The 20,444-nt window shown below is 34.1% G+C and overlaps 3 protein-coding genes across 3 annotated transcripts; all 3 read left to right on the top strand.

The window, feature by feature from the left end:
- Positions 1–1,227: 1,227 nt before the first annotated feature.
- On the top strand, positions 1,228–4,410 carry LOC132713363 (ATPase WRNIP1-like; the record flags this gene model as incomplete). Its single annotated transcript, XM_060695925.1, is given in 3 exon segments — positions 1,228–1,307; positions 2,264–2,429; positions 4,313–4,410. Coding segments are annotated over 3 exon segments (344 nt in total), but the record flags the coding sequence as incomplete, so codon positions are not given.
- A 2,410-nt stretch (positions 4,411–6,820) lies between these two features.
- On the top strand, positions 6,821–7,648 carry LOC132713362 (uncharacterized). The gene has a single exon (XM_060695924.1). The coding sequence runs from the start codon at positions 6,821–6,823 to the stop codon at positions 7,646–7,648; it is 828 nt and encodes a 275-aa protein (XP_060551907.1).
- Positions 7,649–15,537: 7,889 nt separating this feature from the next.
- LOC132713365 (uncharacterized) lies at positions 15,538–18,728 on the top strand. Its single transcript, XM_060695929.1, has one exon. The coding sequence runs from the start codon at positions 15,868–15,870 to the stop codon at positions 18,598–18,600; it is 2,733 nt and encodes a 910-aa protein (XP_060551912.1). The 5' UTR covers positions 15,538–15,867; the 3' UTR covers positions 18,601–18,728.
- Positions 18,729–20,444: the final 1,716 nt, after the last annotated feature.

The raw sequence follows: 20,444 nt of genomic DNA, 5'->3' as shown, positions 1-20,444 counted from the left end.
AGTCTACAAAGTTTGTTCAAATAAAAGCCCTGGGGTCAAAATTGGCCCCGCCCCAGGGACATTGATTTTCCTTATATGTGTATAGCAAAAACTTAAAAATCTTCTTCTTTTTGGAAAAAACCCAAATAGCTAGAGTTTAGATATTAAGCATGAAACATCTTCTAGTAAGTGTCTACAAAGTTTGTTCAAATAAAAGCCCTGGGGTCAAAATTGGCCCACCCCAAAGGGTCATTGATTTTCCTTATATGTGTATAGCAAAAACTTAAAAATCTTCTTCGAAAAATCCGAATAGCTAGAGTTCAGATATTAAGCATGAAACATTTTCTAGTAAGTGTCTACAAAGATTGTTCAAATAAAAGCCCTTGGGTCCAAACTGGCCCTGCCCCAGGTGTTTCATTGTTTTTAACTATATGTGTAAAGAAAAAACTTGACCAGCTAGACCTTAGATATTTAGCATGAAACATCTTCTAATGGGTGTCTACCAAGTTTGTTCAAATAAAAGCCCTGGGGTTTAAACTGGCCCCACTACGGGGGCCTATATACAGGTGAGCGACTTCAGGGCCATCATGGCCCTCTTGTCTAATTTCTGCGTGTCCTTTACTTTCCCATTGTAAACAATAAAGGCGTGTGGCGTTTCTAGGGATATCAACACAAATTAACAAAAATGATGTCCATAATTTTAAAGAATTTTACTTAAATGACGTTCTAGAAGAAACATGCGATGTTTAGCGGGTTCTCTACGTAAATTATTAGTTTTTAGCAAAAAATATACGATGACTTACTGCGCTTTTCTACCTTGCGCAGGGTGCCGTGTATTTGCTTATTTAAAAGCTATATAAAATCATTATTTATTGATGCATTTAATTGTTCCTTTTTAAAATGTGTTGCTAATATTGTACAAGTTATGCTGATAAAATTTTATTACAGTACACGCTGACGTTCAAGAGATATTTCAAAAGTCCACAAAGTTTTGGATAACCCCTCGTATACCGGTACATGTTCGCCATATAATCACACCTTTTTCTGTCTGTCCATCTGTTAATTCTTATCCAGAGAATGATTTAACAAGTATTGTAGAAATTTGTTTAAAAACTTCACCCAGTGATGGAAACCTGACACATTTCTTCGCCCATGAGCTCTAGATTTAGAGGCAGACATATTTATCACTATGCCGGTATGCAATGGCTTATGTATCACAAACACCTATTGTATGGTTGTGTGTTTTAGGTATAGCTGATCCACAAGCATTGATGTTGGCAGTGTCTACATATCAAGCGTGTCATTTCATTGGTCGACCAGAATGTGAGGTAAAATGTAATGATTTTGTAATACAGATTAATTATCCCTGAATCATATTTATTTTGCTGTAAAATCGGCATGTAATTTCCATTAAAAAAGCTTCAGGAGAGGTATCAAGCAGGAATAGAGGATATTGAGTGAGTGTAAACTCAATACTGAGTTTATTGAACAAGTTGTATAATATTTTGCAAGTCTCTGAAGGGCATAATATTATTTTATTCAACGAGTTCAGTAAATTAAGTAATGTATTTACACTAATACAATATTCTTTTATCACAACTAACATAAGAACGGTTTACAGTGAAAATACTCCTTTTTATGCTCCCCGAAAAAATTTCGGGGGAGCATATAGTTGTCCGTCCGTCAGATTCTTTCATGTGAGGAAGCTATCCAGCTAGATTACTGAATGTCAGTGGATCTTCTCAGGTGCCTGAAATAATGCAGGGGCACCTGAGATCTTCCTCCACCAGTAAAGCTGGAAAGTTGCCATATGACATTTACTGTGTTGGTGTGATATGTAAAACCCAACCAAAAAAAAGAAAAAGCCCAATTTTTCTGCAAGTGACCAACTACTGATCCCACATGATATCTGTATTGGTTGCGAAAGACAAATGACCATCAATAGCCGTGATCGATTGTTACAGAGAAATTTTGCCTCACTCAAGGATTGAACTAGCAATCCCTGGGTAACAAATTGCCCAGTACAGAAGGCAATTAGTGAAAAATTTTGTCCGGAAAGTACTGTAAGTTGTCACGTGTCTCTCATAAGTACAAGATGGTTTTCTGAGCAGCACCCAACATGTCGTGTGTGTATCCTGGCAATGGTTTAAGCTACCAATATGTTAAAAGATTATGTTTTTCTGACAAAATGCATGATCAGACACTTTGAAGCTGAGAATTTTCTGTATAGGTGAGCAAATCTTTTATTTAAGTGATGTTTTAAACTGTTTCATTTTCTTTGCAGAAACCTCTTGCCGAATGTGTGGTGTACCTTTCTAGAGCCCCTAAGTCAATAGAGGCAGTCTCAGCTTATGTGAAAGCAAAGGCATGTATACACAACCATGAAGGTCCTCTCCCTGGAGTGCCTTTGCATCTCAGAAATGCTTCTACAAAACTTATGAAAAATCTTGGTGAGTGAGATGTTCTCTATTTTTGTGTCGCCTTGAAAAGGTGACATATAGGGGTTACTTTTGTCGGCGGCGTCGGCGTCGTTGTCGTTGTCGGCGTCGGCATCCCCTAAAGCTTGTCCGGAGCATAACTCAGTCACTATAAGTCTGATTGACTTCAAACTTGGTATGCATGCTTCTTTCAATAACCCGAAGTGCAGTGCACAAGGACCGGTACTCTGCAGTTCTTATTTTTGGAGTTATTGCCCTTTGTTAATTTTTATACTTTAATTTTGTCCGGGCCATTTCTCTTCAACTAAAAAAGCTATGGACTTGAAACTTCATAGGATGATAGATCTCATTAAGAAGAAATGCAGTGCACAAGAACCAGTACTCTGCACTTCCTAATTTTTAAGTTATTTCCCTTTGTTAATTTTCATACTTTATTTTTGTCCGGGCCAATTCTCCTAATGTATAAAAGCCATGGACTTGAAACTTCATAGGATGATAGGTCTCTTAAAGAAGAAGTGCAGTGCACAAGAACTGGTACTCTGCATTTCTTATTTTTTGAGTTATTGCCCTTTGTTTATTTTCATACTTTAAATTTGTCCGGGCCATTTCTCCTTAAGTATAAAAGCTATGGACTTGAAACTTCATAGGATGATAGATCTCATTATTAAGAAGTGCAGTGCACAAGAATCTGTACTCAGCATTTCTTAATTTTTGAGTTATGGCCCTTTGTTAATTTTCATACTTAATTTTTGTCCAGGCCATTTCTCCGAAAGTATAAAAGTTATGGACTTGAAACTACATAGGATGATAGATCTCATTAAAAAGAAGTGCAGTGCATATGAACTGATACTCTGCATTTCTTATTTTTGAGTAATTGCCCTTTGTTGATTTTCTTACTTTATTTTTGTCCTGGTCATTTCTCCTCAAGTATGAAAGCTATGGACTTGAAACATCATAGAATTTGATAAAAAGTGCAGTGTACAGAAACTGCTGCTCTGCACGTATTATTTTTTAGTTATTGCCCTTTGTTATTTTTCATATTTCATTTTTGTCCTGGCCATTTCCCCTAAACTACATTGCTCACAAGGCGACACATCCGACTCGCGGAGTTCTAGTTCTAATTTTATAATTGTTAAGACAATGTTTTGTGTGCAACAACCATACCCCAATCTCCAAGGTCAACATTGTCTTATTGAGAGTATATTCAGTGTCCAGGTCATAACATTTTCATTCATAAAGAGAGTTTGGAATAACTTGGCAAAAGTGTTCACCATTGTAAGATGATATACATGAGCAACACTGAGACCCCTACCTTCAAGGTCATGGTCATACTTATTGTTCAAAGCTTAAGTTAACATAGCCTGTTACAGGGCATGGTTTTTGTCCATTCCACAAGATTCCATTCATCAAAAGAATGTGAAATAAGTTTGCACAAAATTATGTTCACTGTATTAAGACAATGTGTCATGCGCAAAATCAAATGTTGACTGTCAAAGTCAAGATTACACTTTTTACTTGTCCAGAAAAGAACTATGAAAATATAAGAGAGCTTCCAGTGAATCTTAAAATATAAATAGATGACAGAGGTCAGGGAGTGCACTGTAAAAGAGCAATGCAATAACTCCAGCTTGCTTGAAGTACATTTGTATTTTCTCATATTACTTACAAGAACAATATCTCCAGCTTGAAATACATTTGTATTTTGACTTATCTTCTAGGGTACATCATACTAGGAAACTTCAATAAAGTTTTTTGTATTATACAATAAGGTATACATGTAGAAATTCTGTGAATTTGCTTGAAATGTTCGCTTTAATTTCTTGGAAGGTCAATTAAGGAAGAGTAAATCATCCTGCATATTTGATAATTGAAAAGTACATAAAACTGTATTTCAGGTTATGGAAAAGGCTACAAGTACAACCCTGCACACAAAGGACCTGTGAAACAAGAATATTTCCCAGAATGTCTAGCAGGAACTAATTTCTTTAAATAAAGTATTCTTTTAGATGAAGAGTGAACTGAAATCAAGATTTCTGTTATTATACAAGAGTTGTGTCCCTTTAACAGAGTTGTGTCCCTTGTATGATTTGTACAACTGTTATGGATAGTCATTGAGTTGATAGTATTAGATCTTCATTCATTTGATAATGGTTTGACATTGAATATTAATAGTTCCTCAAATTAAATGAAATATTTGTGAAAAATTGGTGATTGAATTTGCTTAGATACCATCTTGTTTAAATACATGGCAGAAAGCGAGCTAACAATGTGGCTTTTGTTTATGACCTATTTTTGTCAAATATGAATTTAAATGCCAATTGTGTGAGTTAAATGTGTTGATTTAATCAGAATGCTGGCATGTAAAATATCCTTAGAGACCGATCTTAAATGGTTTTAATTGTTATATATATCCTTTACTTTACAAAGTAAAAACATTCTCATGCTTACTGTTTGCAGTTTTATTTTTAACCAAAGTTGATAGTTTTGTTGAAAATCCTACCTTAAGACAGATCATTATGTCTCTCAAAATTTTTGGGAGACATTTTGTTTTTGCCTTCGCTGTACGTCCGTCCGTCTGTCAGCACTACCAAATAAGGATAGGGAGCCATCTAACTGTAAACAGAACAAAAGAGAACAATAGAGTTCATTCCGTAACAATAGAGTCAGGGGCCATTGGCCCTCTATTAAACAATAGAAAATAACATAAGAAATGGCCCCTTATTCCATTTCGGCCGGATGTCAGCATTAAGCTTGTTGGGCCGTCACAGGTCAAACTACTGTTTGGATTTCAACCAAACTTTACAGAAGTGATCAGCACCATCCCTAGTTGTGCACATCACTGGCACGTACCGCATTGCTGCACAAAATGGCCGCCAGAGCTAAAAATAGAAAAATCTTGTCCGGTCTTCACAGGTCAAAATACTAGTAGGATTTCAACCAAACTTTACAGGAGTGATCAGTTACATCCCTTGTTGTGCAGAATAGACCCATTGCAGCATGACGTCACGCGCACCTGCAAATCGATCTGGTTTCCGCCTGGTTGGCAAAAAGCACGCCATTGTTATTTACAAGTAGAGCGGAAAGTTGAAAGGTCGTATCTGTTTACAAACAAATTGTGTTAAAGCGCTTGATAATGCCAACCAGTTGTTGTGCACCAGGATGCACACAGAGATTTGAAAAGAATTCTGGGGTCAGTTTCTTCAGACTTCCTAAAGAAAAAGAGCAGAGAACCAAATGGATACTAGCGCTACGGCGAAGAGATCTTAAAGACCCAAACAAATTATGGGAGCCCTCGGCGTACGATCGTATATATATGCAGTTTACACTTCACATTAGGTACATTGGGATTTTATTATGTTTTAGGTGTCTTGATCAGCTGTCGTATTTATTCCCAAATATTTATTGGGTTTTATAACCATTTGTATCGACACACAGTACAAGAAATCTGGCAGCATTTTATGATTTAGATGTAAGGTTGTTAGATTATGATATATCTAGCTAATTTCGCGCTGAAAATTATATGACATCAAATGTTACACGTTCTCTGTCAGATATTTAAGCATTACAGCAACAGTTAATATATAATTTGCATATAATTTGTCCAAATATTTTTCAGGTCAACCATCCAAGGATCCTTAATTGTCACCCTGATTACTGTCCCAGTATCTTCTCCTTTACTCCTGCTACAAAACAAACACCAGCCAGAGCAGACAGATACCTTAGACTGAAGAAAAGAAAACTTTCTTTCACTGGTGAAAAGAACAAGGAAAACATCAATCCACTGGATATAGCTGAAGCTCTTCTTAACCTTGGTAGTGACATACCACAGACATGTGACAAAGGTAAGGCCAGAATACTGAGTATTTATTGTTTTAATCACCAAATTTACTTGTCTGTAAATCAATAGTGATACAGTCATTGAATTTAAGATTTTGAATGTACTGGCCCGAATTCCAGTTTTAAATTAATTCTACTACATATTTAGCTAACTTTTATTAAAATTAACACTGGCCCGAACTAATTTACACTGGCCATGGGCCACCGCGGCCCACCAGGCTAGTGCTAAATTTGATGACTGATGATATGTTTAAACACTTGCATTTACTTTATAATTTGATATTTCACAACAATCAATATTTAGTTTACCGGTACTTTTAAATCTAATACCCCATCATTTGTCCTTGTAATTGAAATTCAAATAATTACTTCATGACATTTAGAAATGCACAAAATGTTTAATTTGATTTTATCTTTTCAGGCACTGATCCAGACAAAGATCCATAAATAGTGAAACTGGAAAAGCTCTTCAAAAGGAATATCAACATCTTTTGGATGAAAATAGGTCACTGAAAGCCAAAATAAAGAATTTAGAGTTCACATATAAGAATTTGAGTAAAAGCCAAATGACATCAATGACAGGACTTCCATCTATTGGGGCATTTACATGGGTACTTTCATTAGCAGCGGTTGTTTTCAAACCCATAGGGAAACTTTCTATCGGTGACATGTTGCTGCTTGTTCTAATGAAGTTGCGTCTGAACTTAACAAACACTGACCTGGCCATGCGCTTTAATATAAGTCCCACAAATGCGTCCAGAATACTGTGTCATTGTTTACCTAGACTTGCAAAGTGCCTGAAATTTCTGCTAGTGTGGCCATGCAAGGGTAAAATATTGAAAAACATGCCAAGATCCTTTAAGAAGAACTATAAGAAGTGTCGCGTTATAATAGATTGCAGTGAAATATTCATTCAAAGACCAACAAATCTGGATACCCGTGCTAAAACTTGGTCTTCATATAAACATCATAATACCATGAAATTTCTCATTGGCATTACACCCTATGGTGCTGTTAGTTTTTTGTCAAAGTGCTGGGGTGGTAGAATATCAGACAAGGAGATAACTGAACGGTCAGGGTTTTATGATAATCTTGAACACGGAGACCTTGTTTTGGCCGATAGGGGCTTTCTGATATCAGATGAACTTGCTGTCAGGGGTGCATCACTCGCAATACCGCCATTTGCTATGGGTAAAGTGCAGTTCTCACAAAAAGAGATAGAATGTGGACGTAGACTTTCAAAGGCAAGAATACACGTGGAGCGGGCAATTGAACCTGTTAAGAGATTCCAAATTCTAAAGCATGTTATGCCGCTTTCTATGTTCCGACATGCAGATTCAATCTTAACTATCTGTGCTGCATTGACAAACTTAATGCCCAAATTGGTAAAATAAAGACACATGTAAATGTATGGATAACAATCTCTTTTATTTCAGCTTCTATTGGTTTAGGAAACAATGCTAAATAGAAAAATCTTGTCGGGCTTTCACAGGTCAAGCTACTGGTGGGGTTTCAATGAAACTTCACATGAGTGACCATACATTGTTTTGGGAGACATGTTTTTGTGATAAAAACCCTTCTAGTTTGTTTTACATATTCACTCATAAATTAATGAACATTGATCTTCTTTATCCTTTTATATGTTTTTAGCTCACCTGAGCACAACGTGCTTATGGTGAGCTATTGTGATCCCCCACCGTCCGTCGTTGCACGTCATCAACAATTTCTTTAAACAACAACTCCTCAGAAACCAATGACTGCACAATAACCAAACAATAACCAAACCTTGCAGGAATGATCCATGGGTGGTCCCCTGCCAAAGTTGTTGAAATGGTTCCGGTCTGTTGCATAAGTAGGTCACGGGGCAGAAAAGGAGTTTAAAAAATACAAACTTTAAAAATCTATAGAAAAAAATCGCAAAAGAGCTTTGATATTTTGTATACGTTATCACCTATAGGTCCTCTACTTAAGTTTTTCAAATTATATCCCTGGGGTCAAAATTGGCCCCATCCGAGGGGTTCATAGGTTTTCCTTATTTGTATATAGAAAACACTTAGAAAATCTTCTTGTCTGAAGGTACAAGGCTTAATTAGAGCTTAGATATTTGGTATGTAATATCACCTATAGGTCCTCTACCAAAGTTATTCAAATTATAGCCCTGTGGACAAAATTAACCACGCACCAGGGGATCATAGGTTTTCCTTATATGTATATAGTAAAAACTTAAAAAATCTTCTTGTTTGAAGGTACAAGGCTTAGAGCTTAGATATTTGGTATATGATATCCTATAGGTCCTGTACCAAAACTGTTCAAATTATAGTCCTGGGGTCAAAATTGGACCCGCCCCAGGGGATCATAGGTTCTCCTTATATGTATATAGTAAAAACTTAAAAAGTCTTCTTGTTTGAAGGTTTAAGGCTTAGAGCTTAGATACAATGTATTTGGTATATAATATCATCTATAGGTCCTCTACCAAGATTGTTCAAATTATAGCCCTTGGGTCAAAATTGGCCCCGCCCCGGGGGTCATAGGCTTTCCTTGTATGTATTTTGTAAAAACTTAAAAAATCTTCTACTCTGAATTGACAAAGGCTAGAGGCTAGATATTTGGCATGAACCATTGTGTAGTGGAACTCTACCAAGATTGTTCAAATTAAAGCCCTAGGGTCAAAATTGAATATAAGACCTGGTAACTTTTTTTGTATATGAATTGCATTTAGTACTCGGGTGAGCGCATTGGGGCCAATGGCCCCCTTGTCTTTTATACAGGTTGTTTGCATTGTTAAAGGATAGTCAGTTATGTAAGAAAAAAGCTATATAACTAATGTTTATGTTTTTTTATAACCGACTATAAATAAAGATTTATGATTATCTAATCTTACCCGTAGTTGTGCATGGCCCGCTTTGCTGCACAAAATGGCCGCCAGAGTTATAACTAGAAAATCTTGTCCGTCTTTCAAAGGTCAAGCTAATGGTGGGATTTCAATGAAACTTCACATGAGTGACCATACATAGCTTTGGGAGACATATGTTTTTGTGACAAAAACCCTTCATAGTTTTCTTTAATATTCAGTTAACTTACAATCAATGGTTTGTGTAGCACTTTTTACGACCGTCCAGTATGTGTCCTGTTAAACATTATACAAACAATAGACTAGATTGGCCAGAGATGACTAAGCTATTATACAGATTGAAAAACATGGTACCTATTTAATACTGCCACACTGCACATTGCATTCATTATATTGATGTACACGTATATAAAAATCAACAAAAAATAAACCGAATCCATTTTAAGCATTTTTATTAAGCAATCTGGGTTGACTAAAGACATTTGGCTCTGGTCATGATTGATGCAATGTTTCATGTAATGTTCACAGACTCGCTTGTAAAGTTATTTTGATTTGGTAGTCTAGTCTCAAATTTAACTGTTTCATTTGAGAGATAATATAGAAATTGAAAGCTTTAACTGGTTTTCAAGTAATGTCAAACTTTTGACTGTACTAATAAGCGGGGGGGGGATTAATCAAAATGATTTTTTACTTCATGAACAAACTTGTCTGTTCAAAAACGTTTTGTTTGAAAACTGCCAAATAGTTTGTCATTTAACAAAAGCAATAATCTATAGAAAAAAATCGCAAATGATGTTGAATTACAAATGATAGCTATTGAATTTTATAATAAATCATGTCTACGTATGTCATGAATAGGCTTTATAAGGTTATTTTCATAGATATTTGTAAAATGAAGAACAGTACGGGAAAATCGATCAGTTATACACGTGTATTGGTTACACGCACTGACTATTTTTATACTTTATGTTTATTCTATAAGAGTGCATTAGATAGAATAATATGTTCCACTTGGTTTATTGTCGTCAATATATATACATGTAGTTATATCAATATCTACAATGTGATAAATACAGTGTATTAGTTTTACGCAATTTATGCTTATTAGTGCTGCAAATAGACTCCAATAACTCGCTTATTTAGGGGAGTAACTGGTCCCCGATCATAAACAGGGGGTTTCATATACCAAAATGTTCGGTTGGGTCCCTATATTTCGAAATAGGATTTCATTTTTGCCATAAGTGCTGGCGGACTAAGAAATCCAAGATGGCGTCCAAGATGGCCGCCAAAAATATGAAAATAATCATTTATTATTTATTACTTAAATTTGCAAGCATTACCTTTTAAAAAAAGTTGTTTTTTAAACATTTTGATATTAAATATATTTATTAAATTTAGTTTTAGTATCTATTAATAATGTTAGTAGAATTTTTATGATAAAAACCGATAATTAAGGCTAAATATTTCTAAAAATTGCTGTTTTTTTAAATATGTGCTTTACATTTTCTATTTTTTTCTTGCAATTCAATAATGATTTGTTTCCTTATGACTGATTTACAGGAAACAACTTTTTTTACAAACAAAATGTGCCAATGAAAGTTATCATTTTAGTATAATTTTTAAGAAAATGTGTTTTTAAGTGGGTTGGGTAAAATGGTAATTTTATTAAAATTTAAAAATACTTCAGATTACTTTATATTGACTGTCTAAAAGACTTGAATCTACTCCTTATTACATATTTCAGAGTCATTGCTCAATAGACAATGCCCTAGTTGTGAAATATGAGGAAAATACATGTGTTTTTTTTTTCAATTTAAAACCTGTGACTTAATGTTTTAACAGTCAATTTTTGCACTTTCTTTCTTTTCCCTCAAAATATTTTATACATATGAATTCTTTCTGGCATATTTTATCAGTAAATAAAACATGGAGAATTTGTTTTTCTTTCCATGACGTGTTCTACTTTAATTGTCATTTAAGTATGACACTGAGTTGATGGGGTACATAGCAAATGTATTTAATACTGTTGGGAATTTGCAATATTTGAAGATAAACAAAATTTAAAGAAATTAATGTTTGAAATTTCATTGCATCATTTTATCAAATATGTTTCAAAATGCAGTTATATTGTCACTTGTATGAAATAAGTATTTTCCATGTAAAAATAGGAAAACAAGAAGGCCTGATGGTCCTGGCTCCCTCACCTGATATATTCTGCAGAAAAGGTCCAAATTTTAAATTTTAAGTGTTGATTTAAAGTCAGTAATGAGGTTACATTGGGTTTGTCATTTTTTACACAAGCTGATTTAAAAAAGAATATTTGTAGAATGCCCAATGATGAATATCTATCAAAGCCTGTAGCATTGTAGTTTCATAATTTCATAACTAAGACTTAAATGTATTTTCCTATATCCAAGTCAATATAAACTAAGTGACCCCAGGTTAGAGCTAATTTTGACCCCACAGCGATGGTTTATATTATTTTTGTAGAGTCCTTTTCAAAGAAACATCAGGCATGCACTTGGAGTCAAAAGTCCACTCTTAATAAAGGTCATTAAGTTTTAGCAGACTTACATAGTACATGTAAAACATATTTTGAGTTTTTTATGTAAAATTACAATGCCCAAGGCTTTGATATTTGGCATGTATTATTGCTTAGTGGTCATAATACAAATGTTTGACCTCTTAAAAAATGACAACCTAATGTGGCCTTATTACTGACTTTTGAATCGCAGAATTGTGACCTTTTCCAGTAATATTTCTCAAGTACAGGACCATAATGGCCCCCTTTTTAATACTTATTAGCAGCTTGAACGTAGAAGAGCGGACATGAATATTATGCAAACAGATTCCTGCAAACAAACCCTTTCCCTAAGCGGCAGGGGAGTAATAGATAAATTATAGCCTGCATGTTGAACAAAACTGATCTGAAGAAATTTTAGAAACGTAGATGTAAAATAATTTCACATAAAGCAAACTTTAGGAAAATAGATTAACAAAAAAACAAAGCATCACTAGAAACTTTTCAATAAAGTCGAACTGGTAAATACAGTAACCAATAGTTTCCTTCATTACTCATTAATTAAAGGCCTCAGAAACAAATATCTTTTTACTTCTTTAGAAAGGGCAAACATAAATTTTATAATGTTGGAATAATGGTTTTAGAGAATGTTTGGTACTTGTTATCTTACGAAAGTAGCACTAAATGTAAAATAATTTGTCATAAAAGTAGCAAAATGTAAACAAAGTAGTATTTTGACTTCTATACAGAATACTATAACTGTACTTATTGCCAAAAAGAAACAGATGAAAAAGATAGTTTTGGTAATTAGCCAATGAGTAATTATTTGGATACTATAAAAGATAACAAACATGAAAAAGCTTTCTGAGAAATAAAAATGAAATCATTTCTGAGGCATAATGGGCCTTTAAGATTTAACTCTATGGATATTAATTTAATTTAATCCACAAAAAATTGCATCCCTTTATGCATGTCTGCTATAAGTAATCATTGTGCTCAAAGAGCGAAATCTATTTTTAAAATAATAGTATATTTTTCATAATTTCGACAATGACCAACAATTGTTATATAAAAGTAAGCACAGCAAGTGCATTTCAGAATGATAATATCTGTAACATGCAGCAGTTCGGACTGAAATATCCGTCCTAAGGTTACCTAACAAAGTCAACAGAGTTGCTGGGTAGCTCATGGGCGGTTTCAGAGAGACAGATATTCCGATCTGAACAGCAAACAGGTCTTTCTTCCATAGATATAATATATTCTATCATATTTTAAATAGTTAACCTCAATAATTAGCTTTTCATGGAAATTAATGTCAATTCAATCCTTTACTATTTTAATACAGTTCTTAATCATTTTAACATATTTAAAATTTTGATTTTTATTGCATTTTCGAACTTATAAATTTTGCAACATCGTAAAATATAGTATTTTCTATCCACTCATTCAGTAAAAATATTGATAGACATTTTTGTGTATAACATATGAAAAAGAAAAGCTAAAATCTTAATATTCAGGGTGGGGCGTCCGTGGCGAGTGGTCGTGGCTTTCAAAATTTTTGTTCCTCACCGCTGTGGGTTCAAATCCCGACAGGGACTTTGGATCTTTCATGTGAGGAAGCTATCCAGCTAGCTTACGCAGCGGCGTGCGTGGGTGGTTATACTCAGGATGCCCGTTCGTGCCTGAAATAATGCACGGAAGGGCACCTGAGGTCAATATCTTACAGTAAAGTTGGACATCGCCATATAACCTGTGACGTAAAACCCAATCAAACAAACAAACTAAATATTGGTTTCTAAAATTTACTTACTTTATATGTTAGAAAGATATGTTGTAAAAGTTAATGAAGAAGGGAAAAGAAATAAGGAACGTGTAAACAGATTTGCTGTTTAAATTTTAAGCATTTAAAATTGAAATTATACTTATATTCTCAATATTTCACAATTGAGTGCATTGTCTATTACAGCATTTGAGCAATGACTCTGAAATTTCATAGCTAAATGTAAGTCTGTTGAAGTTGTCATACAAAAGTCTATATTATGGATACTGCTAGTATTTGAAATTATTAATAATAAAATTAATCAACCTCCCAAAATACCCCACTTAAATTTGGAATACCACCACTATCCCAAAAAATCGTTAAATAAATGAAAAAATTTTTTAATGTTAGAAATTTGAATTTAACAAGAGCCACCACCAAAATTAATAACTTTGACCATGATGTCAAGTCATTTAAAAGTTAAAGTAAGTTCAATCTTTAGAAGGTACTTGTCCAAAAAGTTGTTTTGTCCCAAAGTATAAATAATCCATTGATTAATACAATTTACACCCCCAATTATTTGATAATCTGTTAAATTCAATAAATTCTTTAAGGTCAAGGTCATTTCATGAGTTAAGTAAATTTTTAATAAATATACACAAAAAGGTCCTGACCTAAAATGTCTGGAAATAAAGGTTTATCAAGTTTATAAATAACCAAATTATAGCCAGTTAAAAAAACCAAAAATGAAACAAAGAGAATTTTCATTACTTTGACATTAACAGTCATGTTTCAACCTAAGTCAAGGCAACTCTTAATTATTAAATATAATATACTATTAAAACAAGTTGTGTATAAATGAAATCCAGTACAAAATACAAAATTTTGACAATTTAAAAACTTTACTATTCACAGTCAACCGTTATTTAAGTTACAAGTTCAAAGTGCAGTTCCACCTTTTATTTTCATTTTAATTACATTTTTTCGGATAGTGTGTCTTGTCCAAAAGTGTTGTTTTCAATTGTATAAAGATAATCCATAAATCAAGTTACTATGATACAGCCAATCTGTAGCAAAATACCAGTGGAAATTCAATTATTTTACCTTCAGGTCAATGTCATAAAAAGGCCAAGGTCAATTTAATTTATACATGAAAAGTCAATTCCTAAAGAAGTGTTTATTAATTGAAGTGACCATTTATCATTAACAAATATATAGCCATTTACGGCCCCCCCCCCCCCCTCCACACACAACAGAAAAAAAAAAATTCTATAATTTGACCTTCAGGTGTCAATGTTATTTATTGAAAGTGAAGATCAAGTCTGTTCTGTGTTAACTCAAGTCTATCTAAAAAATTAGTATGTTCAAGTTTGAAGACCAATCCATTAAAAATAACAAGTTCATCTAATAGCAAAAATCAGAAAAAATAAAGCAAATTTGACATTTGACCTTGCAGTCAAGGTTATTATGAAGAAGTCAAATTTAGTCTGTCACTTAAAGATCTTGCCCCAAGGTTTGATGTGGCCAAGTATGAAGACAAAACATAAGGAGATTAAAAGTAATGATCACAGTTAAAGTTTGCCTGACCGGAAACGTCAACACCGACATGACTATAACAATACCTTTATTCTTTTAATTATTTTTTTTTATCTATTTTTATTTATATTTTTTAAAAGTCGAGATAAACATGTTGTTTTCTTTAAAATCAGTCATTTATAATTAATTTTTTTATTAAAAAGAGAGAAAAAAATCAAGAAATTGTATCAAGTAATTTTTAAAATCACATTTTTTTTCCGTATATTTTTCGTAATTATTTTTGTTTTTTATCATCAAAAATATAATTAACCTTAAAATACATATTAAAACTGCATTTAAGGAACACAATTAATTTACAGAATGAAAAGAAAGAACTATTGCTAAGTTTTAACTGCCAAAATTCAATAATATAAAGTAAATTATAATTTTCATATTTTTGGCGGCCATCTTGGACGCCATCTTGAATTTCTTAGTCCGCCAGCACTTTCGGGGAAAATGAAATTCAATTTCGTAATCTGGGGACTCAACCGAACATTTTGGTATATGAAACCCCCTGTTTATGATCGGGGACCAGTTAGGTGTTCCTAAGCTTAACAAATTTGCAGCACTATATAATGTACAGATTCATATTATGAAATAGTGAAGTTTTATATTCAATTTGGACAAATGAAAACAGTTTCATAATGAAGGAAGATTTTCTATTATTAAAGTATTGTACTTAACTTGAATATAGAATAGTCAAATACTGACTACCTTACAGAGTGGGTCATTTTCATTCAGTAATAGAAAATACACGATTGGACATAAAATGGCTTATTGTAGGTAAAGTGAACTATCAACAACAAAATATTAATACGAACCATCGAAACGTACATGAAATGAAACGCGATGTTATGTGGAAATAATTTTAAAAAACGATATTTAGTGTTACATTTCAAAAGCACTCATGGAAGGCAATGCTTATTTAAACTGGGACGTCGGGTATCGGAATGAAAACAACGATACAGCACTTCATGTTGCAATTTCGAACGATGCTGATATTGACATACTTAGAGCCCTCTTTGAGAAGAAAGCAGATGTAAATGCATTGAATGATGATGGAAAGACGCCATTTGAATGTATCCGCCACGGCTCTTGGGAAACCGCAATTAACATTCTAAAATTGGAGAAAGATTTTGACCTAAGAGACGATAATGGTGATAGTTTTCTGCATGTGTTGATGGATAGAGTTGGGGATAGTGTTTGGGGAATAAGAAACACCCTCGATGGTGAAGTAGAATTTGGACATTCAGATCAAGAACAAATGCTGAAGAAATTTTGGGATTTTATTCTTGAAAATATAGATCAGTTTGAAATAAAATTGAATTTACAGAATTGCTATGGATGTACACCATTGCATATAGCAGCTGATTATTGGCCATCAATGAAAAGTCTTGAAGTAATGCTGTCCTCTTTTAAACATCTTAATCCATACATTTGCGATGTAGAAGGTGAAAACTTCTTCCATAGATATTTTCTTAGGCACAGGGGTTTGTATACACCAATGTTTCAAACAAAAATGCTTAGAGGTGAGCTTAGGTTTTTGCCAAGAGAAACAATTTCCAAACTTCTCAACAGCCAAAATAATGACAAAAACACGCCTTTGCACATTCTTATAAAACTCGGCGAGGGAAAGGCTATAACTGACTTTGAAGACATTCTTCAAGGAGGGGCAGATCCAAATATAAAAGACTGGATCGGAGACACGGCTCTTCATTGCATTTTCAAAAAATACTTAAACCAATTAGAGGAAGACACAGGTGAAGATGACGAGGATTCTGAGTTTTCTAAACTCATCAATAATTTAACAAATGAATTCATAAAATGCTTAGCTTTACACGGAGCAGACGTGAACGCTAGGAATAAAAAAGGGGAGTCTCCTATATTCCTTGCCAAGCGGAAAGAACATATAGATACACTACTTGATCTAGGTGCTGACGTAAATGTAAAGAACAATCTTCAGCAAACACCATTACTCTATTTCGTATGTAAAGAGAATGTTGAATTAGATACTTTATCCAATTTGCTTAAAAGCGGAAGTGACGTGCTTTACAATGATGTCCACGGAAATACTGTATTACATTACATTGCCTGGCATGGCTACCATAGAGATTTTTTACCTTTTTTAAAAAGCTACAAAATAACAGCCATTCGAGATAAACTTGGACAACTACCGTGTGATGTAGCCTACATGCAAGGGCACAAAGCAATTTTTGATGACATATGTGAATGTTCTAATGAATCACATCCTAACCGAGATCATTTATATCTGACTAGCGACAGTATTCAACTGAATGTATTGAAGTCGGCTTCTCGGGAATTTCAAGAAAAGATCGATTGTATAAGACAACACACAGGTAAATGTGAAAATATTGCAAATGTTTTGAGGTTCCCTTGTATTGGCGCTATATTTTTCGAGGGAGAAACTGCTGAGGTAAAAGATGTGACGAAACAAATTGTAGAAAGCATTTGTAAAAAGTTGGCGGACAAAAGTGAACTTTGGAAATGCAGGATAATACAATCTGGAAGCGTTGGAGAAAATACAAAAGTTAGTTACCCAAATGAGTTTGATTTTGTTATAGTAATAGAAAAGCTAGGAGAAATTTGTTACGTGGATGAGCAGAAGTCAATGCAGGATCAGGGTTATGCTTATCTTAAGCTAAAACCAGAGCTTGCATCAGAGGAGATAAGTAAATATTTTGATGATGAAGGTTATCTTATAACTGACGAAGTCCGACGTGAACTTTGTGACATCTTAGACGAGCTTTATACAAATGAAAGTCCGTTTAATCATCCAAATATCTCGTTTGTTGTGGGCAATAACAAAGCAATAATAAGCCCAACATTTAACTTTACCTTCTACTGGAAGGGTTGTCTGTACAAAAATCTTCTTGTTGACATAGATCTTGTTCCAGCTTGCATGGTAAAAAACTGGTGGCCTGCTGGTACGAATATTGATGAGCTGGAGGGTGATCAAAAAACGCTGAAAGATCAAGGTGCTATACTTCTTTTACAGACTGAAGTGAGTGGTATAGAAAATAAGCCCCAGAACAAGTTAAGAATATCAGCAATGAGTGCTGAAAAAGAACATATTTTACATCTTCCGGAAATAGCAAGAGATGCTTATAAAGTTTGCAAGATTATGTGCGACAAACGGATCTGTCCTGATTTATGTATAAAGAATTTCAGGATTCCTATAAAAAGGATACTCACAAGTTATATGCTCAAAAATGCGGTATTTCATGCAATTAATGACTTTAAGACAGGTGACCAGAGTAAAAACAGTGAGTTCAAAATGTCGAATTTTAACAAAAATTTGACAATCCAAACAATAGTGCAAAATACGTTTTTAAAATTGATGAAATTCGTCAAAGAAGAAAGGTTACCATCTTTTGTATTTCCGTGGCAGAATGTATTTACATTCAACTCAAAGGTCCTTCCACTTCACAACCACTATTTCTGTGCAGTGGGGTATGCCTTCATCAAAATCATTATTTCAATCATAAAGGAGATGCAAGATTTCTCAGATGTAGATGAACCATCGTGTATGTTAGCCGTTAAAGAGAGAAAAAAGGCGAAAGACATGCATGGCGATGAAAGTGACGATGAAGACGGAGAGGCTGGTGACCTGGACTTATAAAAGGCCTACAGATTGTGTCATTACTCTCTCCTATAAACAAAAATGTCGATGCTGTTTTCACAGAAAATGTTTTGTCTCTGATTTCCTCACTTTTTCATCTTTTTATAGGCTATGTAATCGTTGTGATTAAAACAACAAAACTATATTGACTTGTGTTATTTATAAATATATTTTGGCAGGTAACATTTGAATTGTGCACACATCGGGCAGCAGTCAAATGGAGAAATATGCAAATTGTTACTATGGAGCCTCTTTTGTTGATTGGTTAAAGTCGTTGATTTCAGACCTGTGAGTTCGAATCCCGCCAGGGACTGAATTTTTTCACGTGAGGAAGTCAGCAAGAGTAGGAGATGGTATTGGTTTCGTCTTGTCTCTCAGTCTCTTAGTGGTCTGTTATTACCATGACAATACCATGTTCACTCTGAAAGCTAGTACATGTATTATACTTGGACACAACATACCCAAGGACGTTATTTTACCCTGATACATATTTGATCAAATTTCAAGGTTATTGTTTCTTATAATACTATTTCTTTAACTATGTAATTTATTTACTGATTTTTGGACGGAGACGTATGATATAAGAAAATAAACAAAATGTATTGCGCGCTCTGTAATCTAGAAAATCAATTATGTCGTACATGTATATGATATTTTTTCCTGTGTGCCGCGTGGCATCTGCAATTTTAAATGTTCCATGTACATGTCATTATTTATGTTATGTTTTCGTTCTGTGAAGATAGTTAAGCACGATATTCTAAGCATTTATGTTTTTTTTTAATTTCATCCAAATTCATCCTTTAATGCTAGGTTGGTTCTTTATTGAATATTGTTTGATTACCCTTGGGATATGTTACCTGTATCAGGATGTGTTGACAGGCGGCTGGGAATGTGGAAATTGTATTTGGCAGTCCGCCCTGCCGTTTTTGCCAAAGTGTACCTTAAAAAAGCAATTGCGATATCAACTTGAAACTTCATCATAATATTGTTCTGCACCTCGTTCTGATTCAGGAGAAGTGCTGTGACCTTGTTTTGAGTAACATGTATTGCCCTTTGACATTTTATTCTCCCAGAATGTAGAGCATATCATCGCCGCGTTGGCCATCCTTCTATCCGTCCGTTCGGGTGTATGCACTTACGAGAGGATACTTTTGTTGCCACAGAAACAATAGGTAACTAATCTTTATTTAATGTCATTTATTCCGTAAGCTTTTATGTGGCTATTTTCCTTTATGCGGCTAATAGAAACTGGAGTAGACTCGTAATTTAAGTTCATTCTCGTTAGTGCGTCCGTTCTTCCATCTAACTCTTGTCCGAAGATGAAGGAATTTGATTCAAACTTCAGAGAGAAGTGAGTGGAAGTGCCGTGTCCAAGAACCATAGCTCTACCTTGCTTTCTTTTTAAATTATTTTCCATAAATTAAAAATGCTTGACCGATGTATAACTTCTAAACTAGCTATGCTATCTTACACAAATTCTTCTCGAAGGTAGGCAGGTTTTATAACCTCTGACCCCAATCTCAATTTTCTTTTTTATTTAGTTAGATGCCCATTATTTTCGCGTTTAGATACAGTTAACATATCAAATAATATTCAATAAAGAATATTGGAACCACCCAAGCACCAAAGGAGACAAGATTGAAGTTGGAAGAAATAAAAAACATAAATGCATAGAATGTCGTTCTGAACTATCTTCACGTAATGGCACGAAAGTGTCAAACTAGAGGTTCGTAAGGGAAGGTCTTCTGATGTTCATAAATATAATGTTAACATATTCGAAGTATTGAATTCTGTTTGTGCCGGCTTATATCAAAGGAGTTCCACAGAGGTTTAAAAGTATAAAA

Source organism: Ruditapes philippinarum, unplaced genomic scaffold (genome assembly GCF_026571515.1).
Source record: "Ruditapes philippinarum isolate M1 unplaced genomic scaffold, ASM2657151v2 ctg1770_1_1_1_1, whole genome shotgun sequence".
In the NCBI taxonomy this organism is placed as follows: Eukaryota; Metazoa; Mollusca; class Bivalvia; order Venerida; family Veneridae; genus Ruditapes; species Ruditapes philippinarum.
Note: the sequence above shows the minus strand (reverse complement) of the source record. Positions and strands in the feature narration are given on the sequence as shown.

Coding starts and splice junctions, on each gene's coding strand:
- LOC132713362 (XM_060695924.1), top strand. CDS start 6,821: ATGACATCAATGACAGGACTTCCATCTATTGGGGCATTTACATGGGTA.
- LOC132713365 (XM_060695929.1), top strand. CDS start 15,868: ATGGAAGGCAATGCTTATTTAAACTGGGACGTCGGGTATCGGAATGAA.